Source organism: Geospiza fortis, unplaced genomic scaffold (genome assembly GCF_000277835.1).
Source record: "Geospiza fortis unplaced genomic scaffold, GeoFor_1.0 scaffold188, whole genome shotgun sequence".
NCBI lineage: Eukaryota > Metazoa > Chordata > Aves > Passeriformes > Thraupidae > Geospiza > Geospiza fortis.
In genome coordinates, this window is record NW_005054337.1 from 2,604,686 (window position 1) to 2,616,713 (window position 12,028).

At 48.5% G+C, this 12,028-nt stretch overlaps 1 protein-coding gene across 1 annotated transcript in view; it reads left to right on the plus strand.

Moving 5' to 3' along the window:
• The first annotated feature begins 3,368 nt into the window (after positions 1-3,368).
• TM9SF4 (transmembrane 9 superfamily member 4) overlaps positions 3,369-12,028 on the plus strand; it is a 10,463-nt gene continuing 1,803 nt past the window's right edge. The window contains exons 1-15 of the mRNA XM_014307496.1: positions 3,369-3,401; positions 4,559-4,672; positions 6,121-6,220; positions 6,584-6,752; positions 6,831-6,960; positions 7,305-7,428; positions 8,238-8,356; positions 8,469-8,580; positions 8,999-9,069; positions 9,501-9,633; positions 10,135-10,216; positions 10,307-10,382; positions 10,721-10,804; positions 10,983-11,158; positions 11,470-11,533. Of these exons, the coding sequence (XP_014162971.1) occupies positions 3,369-3,401; positions 4,559-4,672; positions 6,121-6,220; positions 6,584-6,752; positions 6,831-6,960; positions 7,305-7,428; positions 8,238-8,356; positions 8,469-8,580; positions 8,999-9,069; positions 9,501-9,633; positions 10,135-10,216; positions 10,307-10,382; positions 10,721-10,804; positions 10,983-11,158; positions 11,470-11,533 (1,587 nt within the window). The remainder of the gene's footprint in view (positions 3,402-4,558; positions 4,673-6,120; positions 6,221-6,583; positions 6,753-6,830; positions 6,961-7,304; positions 7,429-8,237; positions 8,357-8,468; positions 8,581-8,998; positions 9,070-9,500; positions 9,634-10,134; positions 10,217-10,306; positions 10,383-10,720; positions 10,805-10,982; positions 11,159-11,469; positions 11,534-12,028) is intronic.

Sequence of the window (12,028 nt, forward strand, 5' to 3'; positions counted from 1 at the left end):
TTGCTCTGTGTGGTTTTCACAAATGTTTGGTGGTGGTTGTCGGGTCCGGGTTTGAGCAGCTGCTTCAGCTTCCCGCGTCCCAGCATCCCTGTTATTACTATTGAATTATTCATTGAATCCTCAGAGAACTGAAGGTGTTCCTGGTGGGCATCAGTGCCACCTCACAGAGCAGAAAACGAGCTGCTGAGACATTTATCTGCCTTGAAGTCTTGTAGGAGTCAAACGGATTTCCTGCTTGCTTTCATAGAGGGTATTTTTGTGGCAGGGCATTGCAGGAATAGCGGTGTGGATAAAGGATGTGTGCTGATACAAAGGTCGCTGCTGGCTGAGCTGTGAGGTGACTCATGGAGAGTGGGAGAGCCAAGGTTTTCCTTTCATTTGCTTTAAGCATCTTCATACCCTGCTGGCTTTCCCCCAGGCACGGGGGAGGGAGTGCTCAGCTGGCTCTGAGAGCTGGGCATGGTCCTACTGGGAATTTCCTCGTGGCTCTCTGTTGTGTGAAGGGCAGAGGAGGCTGCCAGCAGCTCTCCTGGTGTCAAAGGAGCTCAGAAGTCAATGTGAATGCAGCACTTGTCTCCTTCTGAAGGGCTCTCATGGCTCCTCCAGTGCAGGGTGAGCAAGGCAGGGATGTCATAAAGATGAGCTTATCCAAACAGGTGTCAGGATCATCCAAGGAGGCAGCCCGTGGAAAAGGGGATGAGGGTCAGGGTGCCATTGGCACTGTTCTGTCCTGCTAATGTGCCTGAGGGCAGAATGAAGGTTACATGTGTGAGAGAGCTTGTTGGGGTTTTTTGCTCCCATAAAGTAGTGGGTTGTAGCCTTCCTCCCTTTCTGTCACCATTTTTTAAAAAGTTTCAGTAAGTGAAATGGAATGGGAGAGCTGTGTGAATCCATTTGGACAAATGGCTCTGCACAGGTCGTTTTCCCTGTTTTTCTTTAAAGCTGTCTTTGAAAGTTAACAGCTCTTGATTATGGCTCTTTGATGTCCCTCCTGCCTTTCTCTGCCAGAAAGAGATGGGACAATTCATGATATCCATCACTGTCACTTGCTACTTCCTTTTCATGTCTTTGAACAAATCCTGTGTTCTGTTCTTCAGTTCCTATGTGGATTGTGAAACTCTTAAGACCTAAACCAGCCCTGGTACAGCACCAGCTCAATTCTGATGCTTGAAATTGCTGCTGCTTGAGGGTTTCTTCAAATTGTTGGCAGTAACCTGGGCAGGGGTGTCCTGGGTGCACATGGCCAGGCCATGGACCCTCTGGAGCACACTGGGCTGTTGCAGAGTGCCCCAGGGAACAGCTGCTGTTTCCCCTTTCCCTAAAATAAATGTCAGACTCTGGCAGTGGTAGCTGGAGGGACCACAGGTCCTAGGGAGAGACAAGTGTGGTAATAACTGGATATTTTAGGGCCTCTTTGTGCCTGGGTCAGACTGGGGTTTGGAGAACAAATCCTCTGTTTTGGCAGCATGGTTTGTGAGCCTTCTCTGAATTCACAGAAAGTGGCAACGTTGTTTTAAGTCTTTCTGAATGGGATAAACCTGGGGTTGCCTGCAAACCCCAAGACTGGTGATAATTATCCAGAAGGGCCGTCTTGGAGAGGGTTTGTGTGTGAACTTTTGATCTGTGGGACAGGAATGGGTGATTGTGCTCCTGCAGTTACTTCTTTTATTGAGATCATATTCTCCTAAGACAGGGAGTCTCTGCATGTCTGCATATAGGGAAACAATCAGGCTTAGGCAATCTGAACTATTTTTGCCTACTTGCAGCTGGGTTTTTCTCAGTCTGGGGTTGTGCATATTTGTTGTGCTACTTGTTGCACCATTAAACGATTTCCTGGCACCTCAGATGCAAGATTGTCATTGGAGGGGTTTTTTTGCATGTTTTTGAAATGTAAATGGAAAAGGCTGTGAATTTGTGTGTCCTGTTTGCTGGGAGTCTGGGCCTTGCCAGGGCTCTGTGACTGAACCAACACAGAGCTCCCTCCTGGAAGTTCTGACCTGGCACAGGAGAGAACTCAGTTTGCAGGAATCCCCCGTGTGAGACAATCACCTGGCCAGGCCCATGAGTCACACAGATGCTTTGGGGGTGTCCATGTTGCCATTTCTAAGCTGCTGCCTTTGTTTGGAGAAGATGAGGCACATTTGTCAGTACAAGAACAAAGGTCCTGATGCGTAAGGCCCCTGGCTTCAGTTTCCCTGTGCTCTGCCAGCTCAGGAGCCTGCACTGGGCATTTCCTTCGTATTTCACTCCCAAATCTTTCCCCACCTGTTGCATAGCAGCTTCCCCCTTTCTTACCAACTGTTCTTTCCTGGCAAAGCTTTACAGAGTCACCCTCTTGTCTTTCCTGTTGGTGCCTGAGTCATCATCATCTGTATGCAAAGACAGCCTGATTTCTGCCAAAATTGTCATCAAAAATTTCATCTTCTGCATGCTCATGTGTCTCCTGAGTGTCTGCCAAAGTTCTGTCCTGGTCTTTTCACCTCCCAGCCTGCTGGGGCACGGGTGGCAGTGGTGTGGTTCTGGTTTTTGAGTAACATTGTGTAGGTCTGTCACTTTAGTGACAAATGACATAAGGGCTGCAGGTTGCTGGAGTGCAGTGTGGGACAAGAGTGCTGGTTCCTTCCGATGCTTCCCCTGTGCAGGAGACATTTTCCTACTCTCTGGAGAGCCACTGAGCACTCCCTTTAAAGATTGGAAAGGCAAAATTTAGTGGAGCACAGAAAATAAGCCCCATGTTGCCTGAAGGCAGATCAGTATTGAATGTCAGGCAGCTTTAACAGGAGTGTTTCCAAGCTGGGGCTTTATGCCTGCTCCAAGTGTATTTGGCTGTGCTTAGAATAGATCTGAAAATCCCCTTTGTAAGCAAAAAAGATCACAGAATCACAGCATGGTTTGGGTTGGCAGGGTCCTTAAAACTCATCTTGTTCCATGGGCAGGGACACCTTCCACTATCCCAGGCTGCTCCAAACTCTATCCAACCTGGTCTTGAACAATTCCAGGGATGGGGCAGCCACAGCTTCTCTGGGCAGTTGTGCCAATGCCTCACCACCCTCACAAGGAAGAATTTCTTCCTAATATGCACTCTAACCCTACTCTGTCAGTTTAGAGCTGTTCACCCTTGTCCTGTACCCCATGGTTTGTAAATAGTCTCTCTTAATTTTTCTTGTAGGCTCCCTTCAGGTACTGGAAGGCCACATGTATCTGATGATGCAGTATTCATATTTTCTGTAGGTGCCTAGCATTTGCATCTTAAATACATTTTAGACTTTCAACCCCCTGATATTTCTGCCTTTTTTTTTTTCCCTCCTGTTCAGTTCCACTAATTCTGGATGCTCTGGTTGGGGCCCAGGTACTTTCCTTGTCTTAGAATGAGACAGGAGGAAGGTGATGAAGAAGAAGGGGTGTGGGGGTAATAAGTACAGATTTTTTTTTTTTTTTTTCCCCAACCTGAGGAAGGATCCCCATGACAGAGCTGCTGTTTGTCACACCTGCCCTGTGGAGTGTTCCCTCTGGTGCTGTCAGACAGACTGACAGTGCTGAGGACACACAGGGACAGTGGGGATTTGGTTTCTTACATCTGCAGCATTAGCTCAAGAGTTGTCCCAAACCAAACCAGGTTTTGTGTGGTTTTTCCAGTGGTGCCATACACACAGGGAGTTCAGGAGAAGGGACTGAAGCCAGTAGTGCTGTGAGATTATACCAGAGCTGATGTCCTAATCCAGGCAAGCTGCTGCTGACTAATTCTCTTTAAAGCTCGATTTTCATTTCACAGCCTTCCTGCCCATGCTGAGCTGGGTTACCTGAGGTAATGGGAGGGGCTGAGGAGGCAGCAAGGTGTGTTTAGTAAAGGGTTTGCTGTGGCTGTGGTAGGATCTGGGTTCTCCTGGAGGCCCATAGAGTTGATTGAACCTTCCAGCCTGACTTTTCACCATGCTCCCTAAAAAAGGGTGAAAAAGTGATTTGCCATGTTACTGAGCTGTGCTGTGGCCTGGAGGGGTGAGGAAAGCAGAGTGGTGGTGGAGCAGGAGGGAGTGGTGGTGTGACTGTCCCTTTGGTGCAGTTACTGGTGTCACACCTGACTCCACAGTAACTGCTCTTCTGCAGGTAGTGGCCTGTGAGCAGCCATCTGTCATCAGCTCCAGGGTAGCTGCTGCTGTGCAGAGCTGACACACATCCAGAGCCAGGGCTACAGCCCTCTTCTCTATTAATCCATGGAGTTTTCTAGCACAGGGAGCTCAGTGGGGGTGAGCAGAAAAGTAAAGTGATGGCCTGCTCGATGCCCCATGGTGCAGATAAAAATGGCATTTTTCTCGTGGTTGAGCAAAGCCAAAGTTTTCCTAATTGCAGATGAAGAGGCAGAGACACGCTGAGTGGAAAGTGACGTGATGAGAGTCACAAAACAAAGCTAAGAAGAGCTTTTGTGAATTTAATTTCTGTTTAATCACCTGACCGCGCAGCCTTTCTCATGTCTGGGATGAACATTTCCAGGGTTGTTGCCCATCTCTAATGCTGTTCCAGTGTTTCTGTTGTATTTTACTGTCCATTCTCCTTTTTGCAGGAAAGGCTGAGATGTGTGCTGAGCCTGCTGTTGTTGTTACACAGCACAGACTCATTCTATGTACCTGGGGTGGCTCCCATCAACTTCCACCACAATGACCCTGTAGAAATAAAGGTAGGAGAAACTCAGTCCTGTGAGTTTATTTGGTTTGGGGGAGTTTTGACTTTTGGGTTTTTTCTTTTTTATATAGCAGCTAAGATGGGCTGCAAAGCTAAATTTGGGGATCCTGTTCAAATTTTGTGTTCAGATATGTCCTCTGCTTCACAACATTCGGGTGCCAGCATGATTCCTGTTCTTGCCCCTGATCTACCAAATTCCTTCAGCAGTTGCACCAAAGTCCTCAAGATGTTGCTCTGTTTGGGAAAGGGTCCCTTTCTCACTGTGGCTTTGAAATGAATTTAATTTCTCCAGCATTATACAGACTGTAAAAGTGCTTATGCAGATTGTGCCTTTGTGCGGAAGGTGAATGGTGGAATATGGTCTGAATCAGACCTTCTCAGTACCCAGTTTGCTCATGTTGTGCTTTCAGGGAAATTCATGAGAAGCTCTTCCCAGGTGGAGGTGTTTGTCCTTGAGCCTTGCAGATCTTTCAGCCCAGCCTTGCTGAGTGCTGTTCCTCTGCAGCACTGGTGGTACTCAATGACAGAGCTGCTGCACCTATCCGTGGGGAAGCCAGGCTTTGCTTTCAGACATCAGTGATTTATAGCCCATTTCATTTATTTTTCTAAAGCTGTGGCCTCTGTCTCAGCAAATCCAGCACCCTTGGGGCTGCTGAGGTTGGCTGCTCTCACATGAAGCACAGCACAGTTTTCTCTTTGGCCACAGACTGCCAGACATAGGCTATTTTTAAGCAAATGAGACTTGCCTGTGGCTACAGTAAGCTTCCCAGAAGAAGAGGGTTTTGGAATAGCTGTTCTCAAAGGGATTTCAGGAGCTAAATGCTTCCTCAAGTGCTTAGGCAAGTCAGTGTGTTTGCCAGCACTTTTCCAATAAACAAGCTTGGCTGTGTTACAAAACACTTCTGTTTTTCAGAGCAACTGTGGTCTTGGCTGTTGTAGTATGTCTCTGCACTTCCCTTGTACGCTGTGATTTGTGGAAACTCTCCAGGAATGTTTGTGGTTGGTCACCTTGTCTTCCCAGACTGATGGCTCTCTGGCTTTCCTTGCAGAGATTAAAACTGCTGAACTCTCCGTAGCACTGGAGGCCAGACCTCTAGGTCCAGTGGGATATGAATTTTTGTTTGAGGAAATCTTGTGTGAAATGTGACTCTGGAATCTCTTTTGAGCTCTTTGTTGTTTCTTAGGACTCCACTGAGACATAAATTTGTGAAACCACCATGTTTTGTTCTTTGAGTGTTTCTCTGTGAATGAATTGCTACTGGAAGTCTCTCAGGAATGTCTGTCTCTGTTACTATTTTTAATATTAGTAGTAGTAGTAGTATCTTCTAGAAGTGAGCTTTATGGAAGGTGTTTTGAAGTAAGCATCAGCTTCTGGATGATGCTGAGAGCACAGGAAATTATCTGAAGTTTTTCCTGGGGATAATCCTTCCATTCTTCCTGCAGGCTGTGAAGCTGACGAGCTCCCGGACCCAGCTGCCCTATGAGTACTACTCACTGCCCTTCTGCCAGCCCAGCAAGATCACCTACAAGGCTGAGAACCTTGGTGTGTACCTGTCAGACAGTGTGGGGGGGTGTTTAGAAGGGTAAAAGCAATTGCAAGTGTCCCTTCTGCTGAGCTGAGAGAAGCTGCTTCCTCTGATTCACTGTGTGCTGGCTGTCTGCAAATGGCAGTGTCCATGTGCTGGACAGGGGAAGTGCCTCCTGATGGAGAGCATGTAACCTGCTTCATAAGTAGGGCTTGATACTTAGAGCAAAGTAGCTGTACTGACTTGCAATCTTATCCTTGCACCTGGGCTAGTAAAGGAGCCTTGCTGTGGTCCCTCCAGCTGCACAATACCTGGCAGCAGGATCAGCAGCAGGAAGCCTGTCAAGTCTCCAACCCTGCCCGTGTTTTCCTGTTTTCCAGGTGAGGTTCTTCGAGGGGACCGAATTGTAAATACACCTTTCCAGGTTTCCATGAATGTGGAGAAGAAATGTGAAGTTCTGTGCAACTTTCCCAACAAGCCAGTGACTCTGACAGTGGAGCAGAGCAAGCTCATTGCCGAGCGCATCAGGGAGGATTACTATGTCCACCTGTGAGTCACTGAGGCATGGCTTTGTGTCAGGGGGATTTGGTGCTGTGGACAAATTTGATCTGAAATCTGTGTTTTCAGCATTGCTGATAACCTCCCTGTGGCAACACGGCTGGAGTTTTATTCCAATCGTGAGGAAGAGGAGAAGAAGAAGGAGAAGGATGTGCAGTTTGAGCATGGATACAGGCTTGGCTTTATGGACGGTAACAAGGTAGAGAACTGAGGTGCTGTGTGGGGGTGCCTGGAGGAGATCTGGGTGTCAGAGGTCTGCCAGAGAGTATCAGAATTGGAAATGCAACCAAAAGGTTTTATTAATAGTGGAAATATGAGAGAGGGGTCTCTTGTGGGAAGGTGGGAAAGTCAGGAGTCCTTGCTTTTATTTACTGTGCAGCTTTGGACAGGCTCATGCAGTGGCTTCCCCTCAGCAGAGCAAAGGCACTGTGCCCCCAAGACTGAGTTTTCCCTCGCTGAAGCTGTTTTCTGCAGTTGTTGCTTCTCAGCTTTGCCTCTTCCTCCCATAGGGTGCTGATGTTTTATTTTATGTCATTGTTTCAGTTCTACCTGCACAACCACCTCTCCTTCATCCTTTACTACCACAGAGAGGATGTGGAAGAGAGCCAGGAGCACACCTACAGGGTGGTGCGTTTTGAGGTGATTCCCCAAAGCATCAAACTGGAAGGTAAGAGACCCTTGAGGAGGCGAGCAAGGGAGAACAATCTCCTGTATGGACAAAAAGCCAGTGATGTATCAGGGTCCCAATTGTTGCCTCACAGGACACAGAAATGAGTCTAAATTACAAGAATAATAAACCACTTTGTTATTAAGGAAGTACCAACAATAGAGACATATCCATGAACTGCAATCCATGGAAAATCAATTCCTGTAAAAAGATCTGAGTTTGAGGTTTTGGGGTTGGATTTTTTTGCACTGTGTCATCTGGTATGAGGCATGTCTGGCATTCTAGCTCTTGCTGTGGCACAGATCTCCCTGACTGGGACACTCTGTGCTGGTTCAGGGACACACAGGATGTTTGGAACTGTTCTGGGGAATTGAAATTTAAAAATAATGCTTAGGGGAAAGCACTCCTATCTCAGTGAGCCCAATGGAAAAGGGTGTCTAGAAGGGCAGTTGCTCATGGCGTGGATCATCCCATGCAGCTCCCTCTGGCAGGCCAGGCACTGCTATAGAGGTCTTGTTTCTCACCATATCATGTGGAATAGAGGATTTGTTCATGGTCTAGATCCTTGGCTTCAGAACCTCTGGCTTTTATCCTTCCAGTTAAGGAGAGCCCTGTGCTTTCCTGAAAGCTTGTTAATGGTGCTCCACTGCTGGTCAGGAGAGTAGTTTTGCAAACTGCAGAGCAGGTGAGCAAGGAGCGAGTGCTTCCCCACCTGGAATTACTGCAAATAAATGCCCTCAGGGTGATGCTCAGTGGGAGAGGTGGTGCCTGAGGGGAGGGCTCACTGTATGCTCTGCTTTCCCCTACAGACTTGAAGGCTGATGAGAAGAGCATGTGCACCCTGCCTGAAGCCACGGGCTCTGCCCCTCAGGAAATAGATCCTACTAAAGAGAACCAGTTGCTCTTCACCTACTCTGTGCACTGGGAGGTGAGGCAGTACTGGGGAGCTGGCTGGCAGTGATGCTCCAAGTGTCTGTCACTGGAGTTGTGGAAGACATTGGGAATGTGCTGGTGTGAGAAGAACTCTGCTGTTCTTTCAGGAAAGTGACATTAAGTGGGCTTCCCGCTGGGACACGTACCTGACCATGAGTGACGTGCAGATCCACTGGTTTTCTATCATTAACTCGGTTGTGGTCGTCTTTTTCCTTTCAGGTGAGTGGATGTGTGGGGAGAGGAGGCTTTACCATTATCTGCAGGGAATTTTCTTTAAGTCTTTAGCTGCAGGTGGCTTGAGGAGCATGTGGCCACATCTGAACCTGGTCAGAAGGAGCAGGAATCAATTTAAAGCCTCCCAGTTCAAACAGTGTCCTGTGGGGTCAGGGAGTTACCAGCCTTTCTCATACTGGGGTCATTGAGGGAGTAAAAAAACCCACAAGAAAGCCACAATGCCCCATTTCTGCTGGAATATTGCCTTCCCTGCTCCTTGGGGTTTTGTTTCTGTCTTTGCTGGTGACTCAAGACCTCCTCTTCCAGCCAGAACAGAGTGTTGGTGGGAGCCATATAGTTGCACAGCATGAGAGCAGCACAGCCATGTGGGAGCCTCTGAGCTGAACTGTGTGCTTGTTTTCAGGGATTCTCAGCATGATCATCATCCGGACTCTGCGGAAGGACATTGCCAACTACAACAAAGAAGATGACATTGTATGTGTTTGTTCCTTGGGCTGGGGTTAGAGGGAGGGAAGCACAGGCCAGGAGGGATCCACTGTGCAGACTTGGCTGTATTGTCTCTTCCCTTGCCCCTGTTTTCTTTTCCTTTGAGCCCTGGCCATGGGATGGGCAGTTGTGTTGTGCTGTCACACACCTTTTTCTGCCTGAGCAATCACATACCAGTTAGGATGTCTTCAGACCTAAGGAGTGACTGCAGACAGCTCTGTAAATGTGTGCCCTGGCACTGCCAATTCAGGTCTCTCTCTTAGGCTAAAAATACCTGAGAAGTTTCTTGGCTAGAGTGGTAAAATTCAGTAGAAAAACTGGATACAGGAAAGTTAATCTCTTAGGCTGGCTGTGGTAGGACCTTAATTTCCACTGGTGTATCACATCTAAATAACTTCCTTTTTCTGTTGTTGCTGTAGGAAGATACTATGGAGGAATCTGGTTGGAAGCTTGTGCATGGAGATGTCTTCAGGCCTCCACAGTATCCTATGATCCTCAGCTCTCTCCTGGGTTCTGGAATTCAGCTCTTCTGTATGATCCTGATTGTCATCTGTAAGTGGAGCGTGTTGCACGGGGTGGCTGTAACACGACTGATGCTCGAGGATGTTTGATTTCATCCTGTGCTCACTTTAGCTGGAGTGAGGCCCTTGAAGCTGCTTGCTGTTGCCATCAGCCTGGGTAGATACTGAACTGCTGGATGACATTGCCTAGCTGAAGGCAGCTTTGTGTGATTTTATTTCCTTTGCCAAGCTGTGAGCCCTGGCTGATAGTGGGCTGGGGGACTTCTGCACAGGTGTGCCTTGCCTGCTGAGCTGCACCTGCTCCCATCCCTGGGGAAGCTGAGGCTGAAGCATGGTCTGTAGCTGAGATCAAAGCTGTGCCTTCCTCTCTGGCCCGTGCTGGAGGCTGTGGATATGTTATGCTGTGTAGGAAATCAGGCTGTGCAGGGATTGCAGGCAGCTGTGGGCTGCAGATGGGACAGGCCCCTGTCCTCAAGCTGCTGCAGCACATGTCCCTCAGAGCTGCTGTTCCTTGTCCTGTTTCCCTCTGCAGTTGTTGCTATGCTGGGGATGCTGTCGCCTTCGAGCCGGGGCGCGCTGATGACAACTGCCTGCTTCCTCTTCATGTTCATGGGGTAGGTGCCTCCACAGCTTCCCCCTGTGCTGTCCTGCCTCCCCCCAGCATCAGCAGCTCATTCTCATTGACTTGGCTTTTTTCTGTCCAGGGTTTTTGGTGGATTCTTTGCTGGCCGCTTATACCGGACTCTGAAAGGCCATCGATGGAAGAAGGGAGCCTTTTGTGTGAGTCTTGGATGTTCTGTGCTGTTTACCCAGGTTTGCTGATGGCAAAATCTGTCTGTAAGCTCCACACAGTTTGTGGTAGCTGGACACAGTCTGCCTGTGCTGCACATTTGCTGTGGGTTGAGTCCTTGTAGCTGTACAGAAAAGGCACCACCAGAACACGTACTAGAACAAAGAGGATTGTCCAAGATCCTCCCCACAGCCCAGCTCTGTGTCCTTGTCCTGTAACAAAAGGGACACTTCTCCACATGTGCCTTGTCTCAGGGATGGACTCATTCCATAGGAACATCTGGCTGATGAATCAGGTGCTTTCTCTTACGCTGTGGTTCCTCTTGCAGACAGCGACGCTGTACCCGGGCGTTGTCTTTGGCATCTGCTTTGTCCTCAACTGCTTCATCTGGGGGAAACACTCCTCTGGTGCGGTAGGTGCCACCCTCAGCCTGGGACCTGCTGGGAGGGAGAGGGTCACTGGGCTGATAGGGACCCACTTGGCTTCTCAGATCTTTCCAAGTGGGTGACAAGTTGGCTTGGCCAATGACATCAGTCCCCAGGGCATGAGAGCTGTCAGCCTCACTTCTGTGGCTCTTGGTGTGATTCCAGGTGCCTTTCCCCACCATGGTGGCCTTGCTCTGCATGTGGTTTGGGATCTCCTTGCCCTTGGTCTACCTGGGTTACTACTTTGGATTTCGCAAGCAGCCCTATGACAATCCTGTACGGACAAATCAGATTCCCAGGCAGATCCCGGAGCAGAGGTGGTATATGAACAAATTTGTGGGGTGAGTGATCAGTGTCTGGGAAATACGGTGAGTTAAGCCCCCTCCCCTTGGTCCCCTTGGGTTGCTGAGTGTCACCTGCTGCTCTCTGGACATGGACAGATGGCAGATGGGTTCCTTGAGACCACATCAATAATTTGGATGTGGTATGAGGGGTACTTGTAGCTGTGGCAGTGGGAGCTGCCATTGCCTATGAAATTCAGTAATCTGGAAATGTAGAGCCTTTGCTTGGAGTGTTCTGTGTGCTTACAAGGAATTTTTAATGTCCAGATAGTTATATTGTGCTGCTTATGGTTTTTGTTTCTGCTCTGTAGGATCCTCATGGCTGGTATTCTGCCTTTTGGAGCCATGTTCATTGAACTGTTCTTCATTTTCAGTGTAAGCATTTAACCCACTTTCCTCCTCAATGGGATTCTTTTCATGCCAAAGCTTTTGAAAGGGAAGGGCCTTCCACTGGAGCAGGCTCCTGTTCCTGTGTTCTCTGAAGGGGGTAGCTGGTTTCTTCCAGGCCGTTCAGTGGTTTCCAGGGAGAGCTATGGGACTCTCCTGGTGGCTTTGTGGTGAAGACAAAATTTACTGTAACATTACATCAAGGAGGGGTCTTGATCTTGAGACAGTCACTGTTCTGCTGCTGCCCATTTCTCACCTTGTATGGATGGGGAAGAATTTGCTGTTCCATTGCTTGGGAGATGCAGAGGAATGAACAAGCTATCTCAGAGGTGTCCTTGTGCACCTTTTTGCAACCTGAATCCTCTGAAGTGACATTGTGAAATGCATTAGATCTGTGGTTTCATCTAGGTGAGGCTGAGGGGCCTCCTCATTTTCCCCTGGCTGGCTGCCAGAAGTTAGTCCCATGTTCAGTGATTGATCACA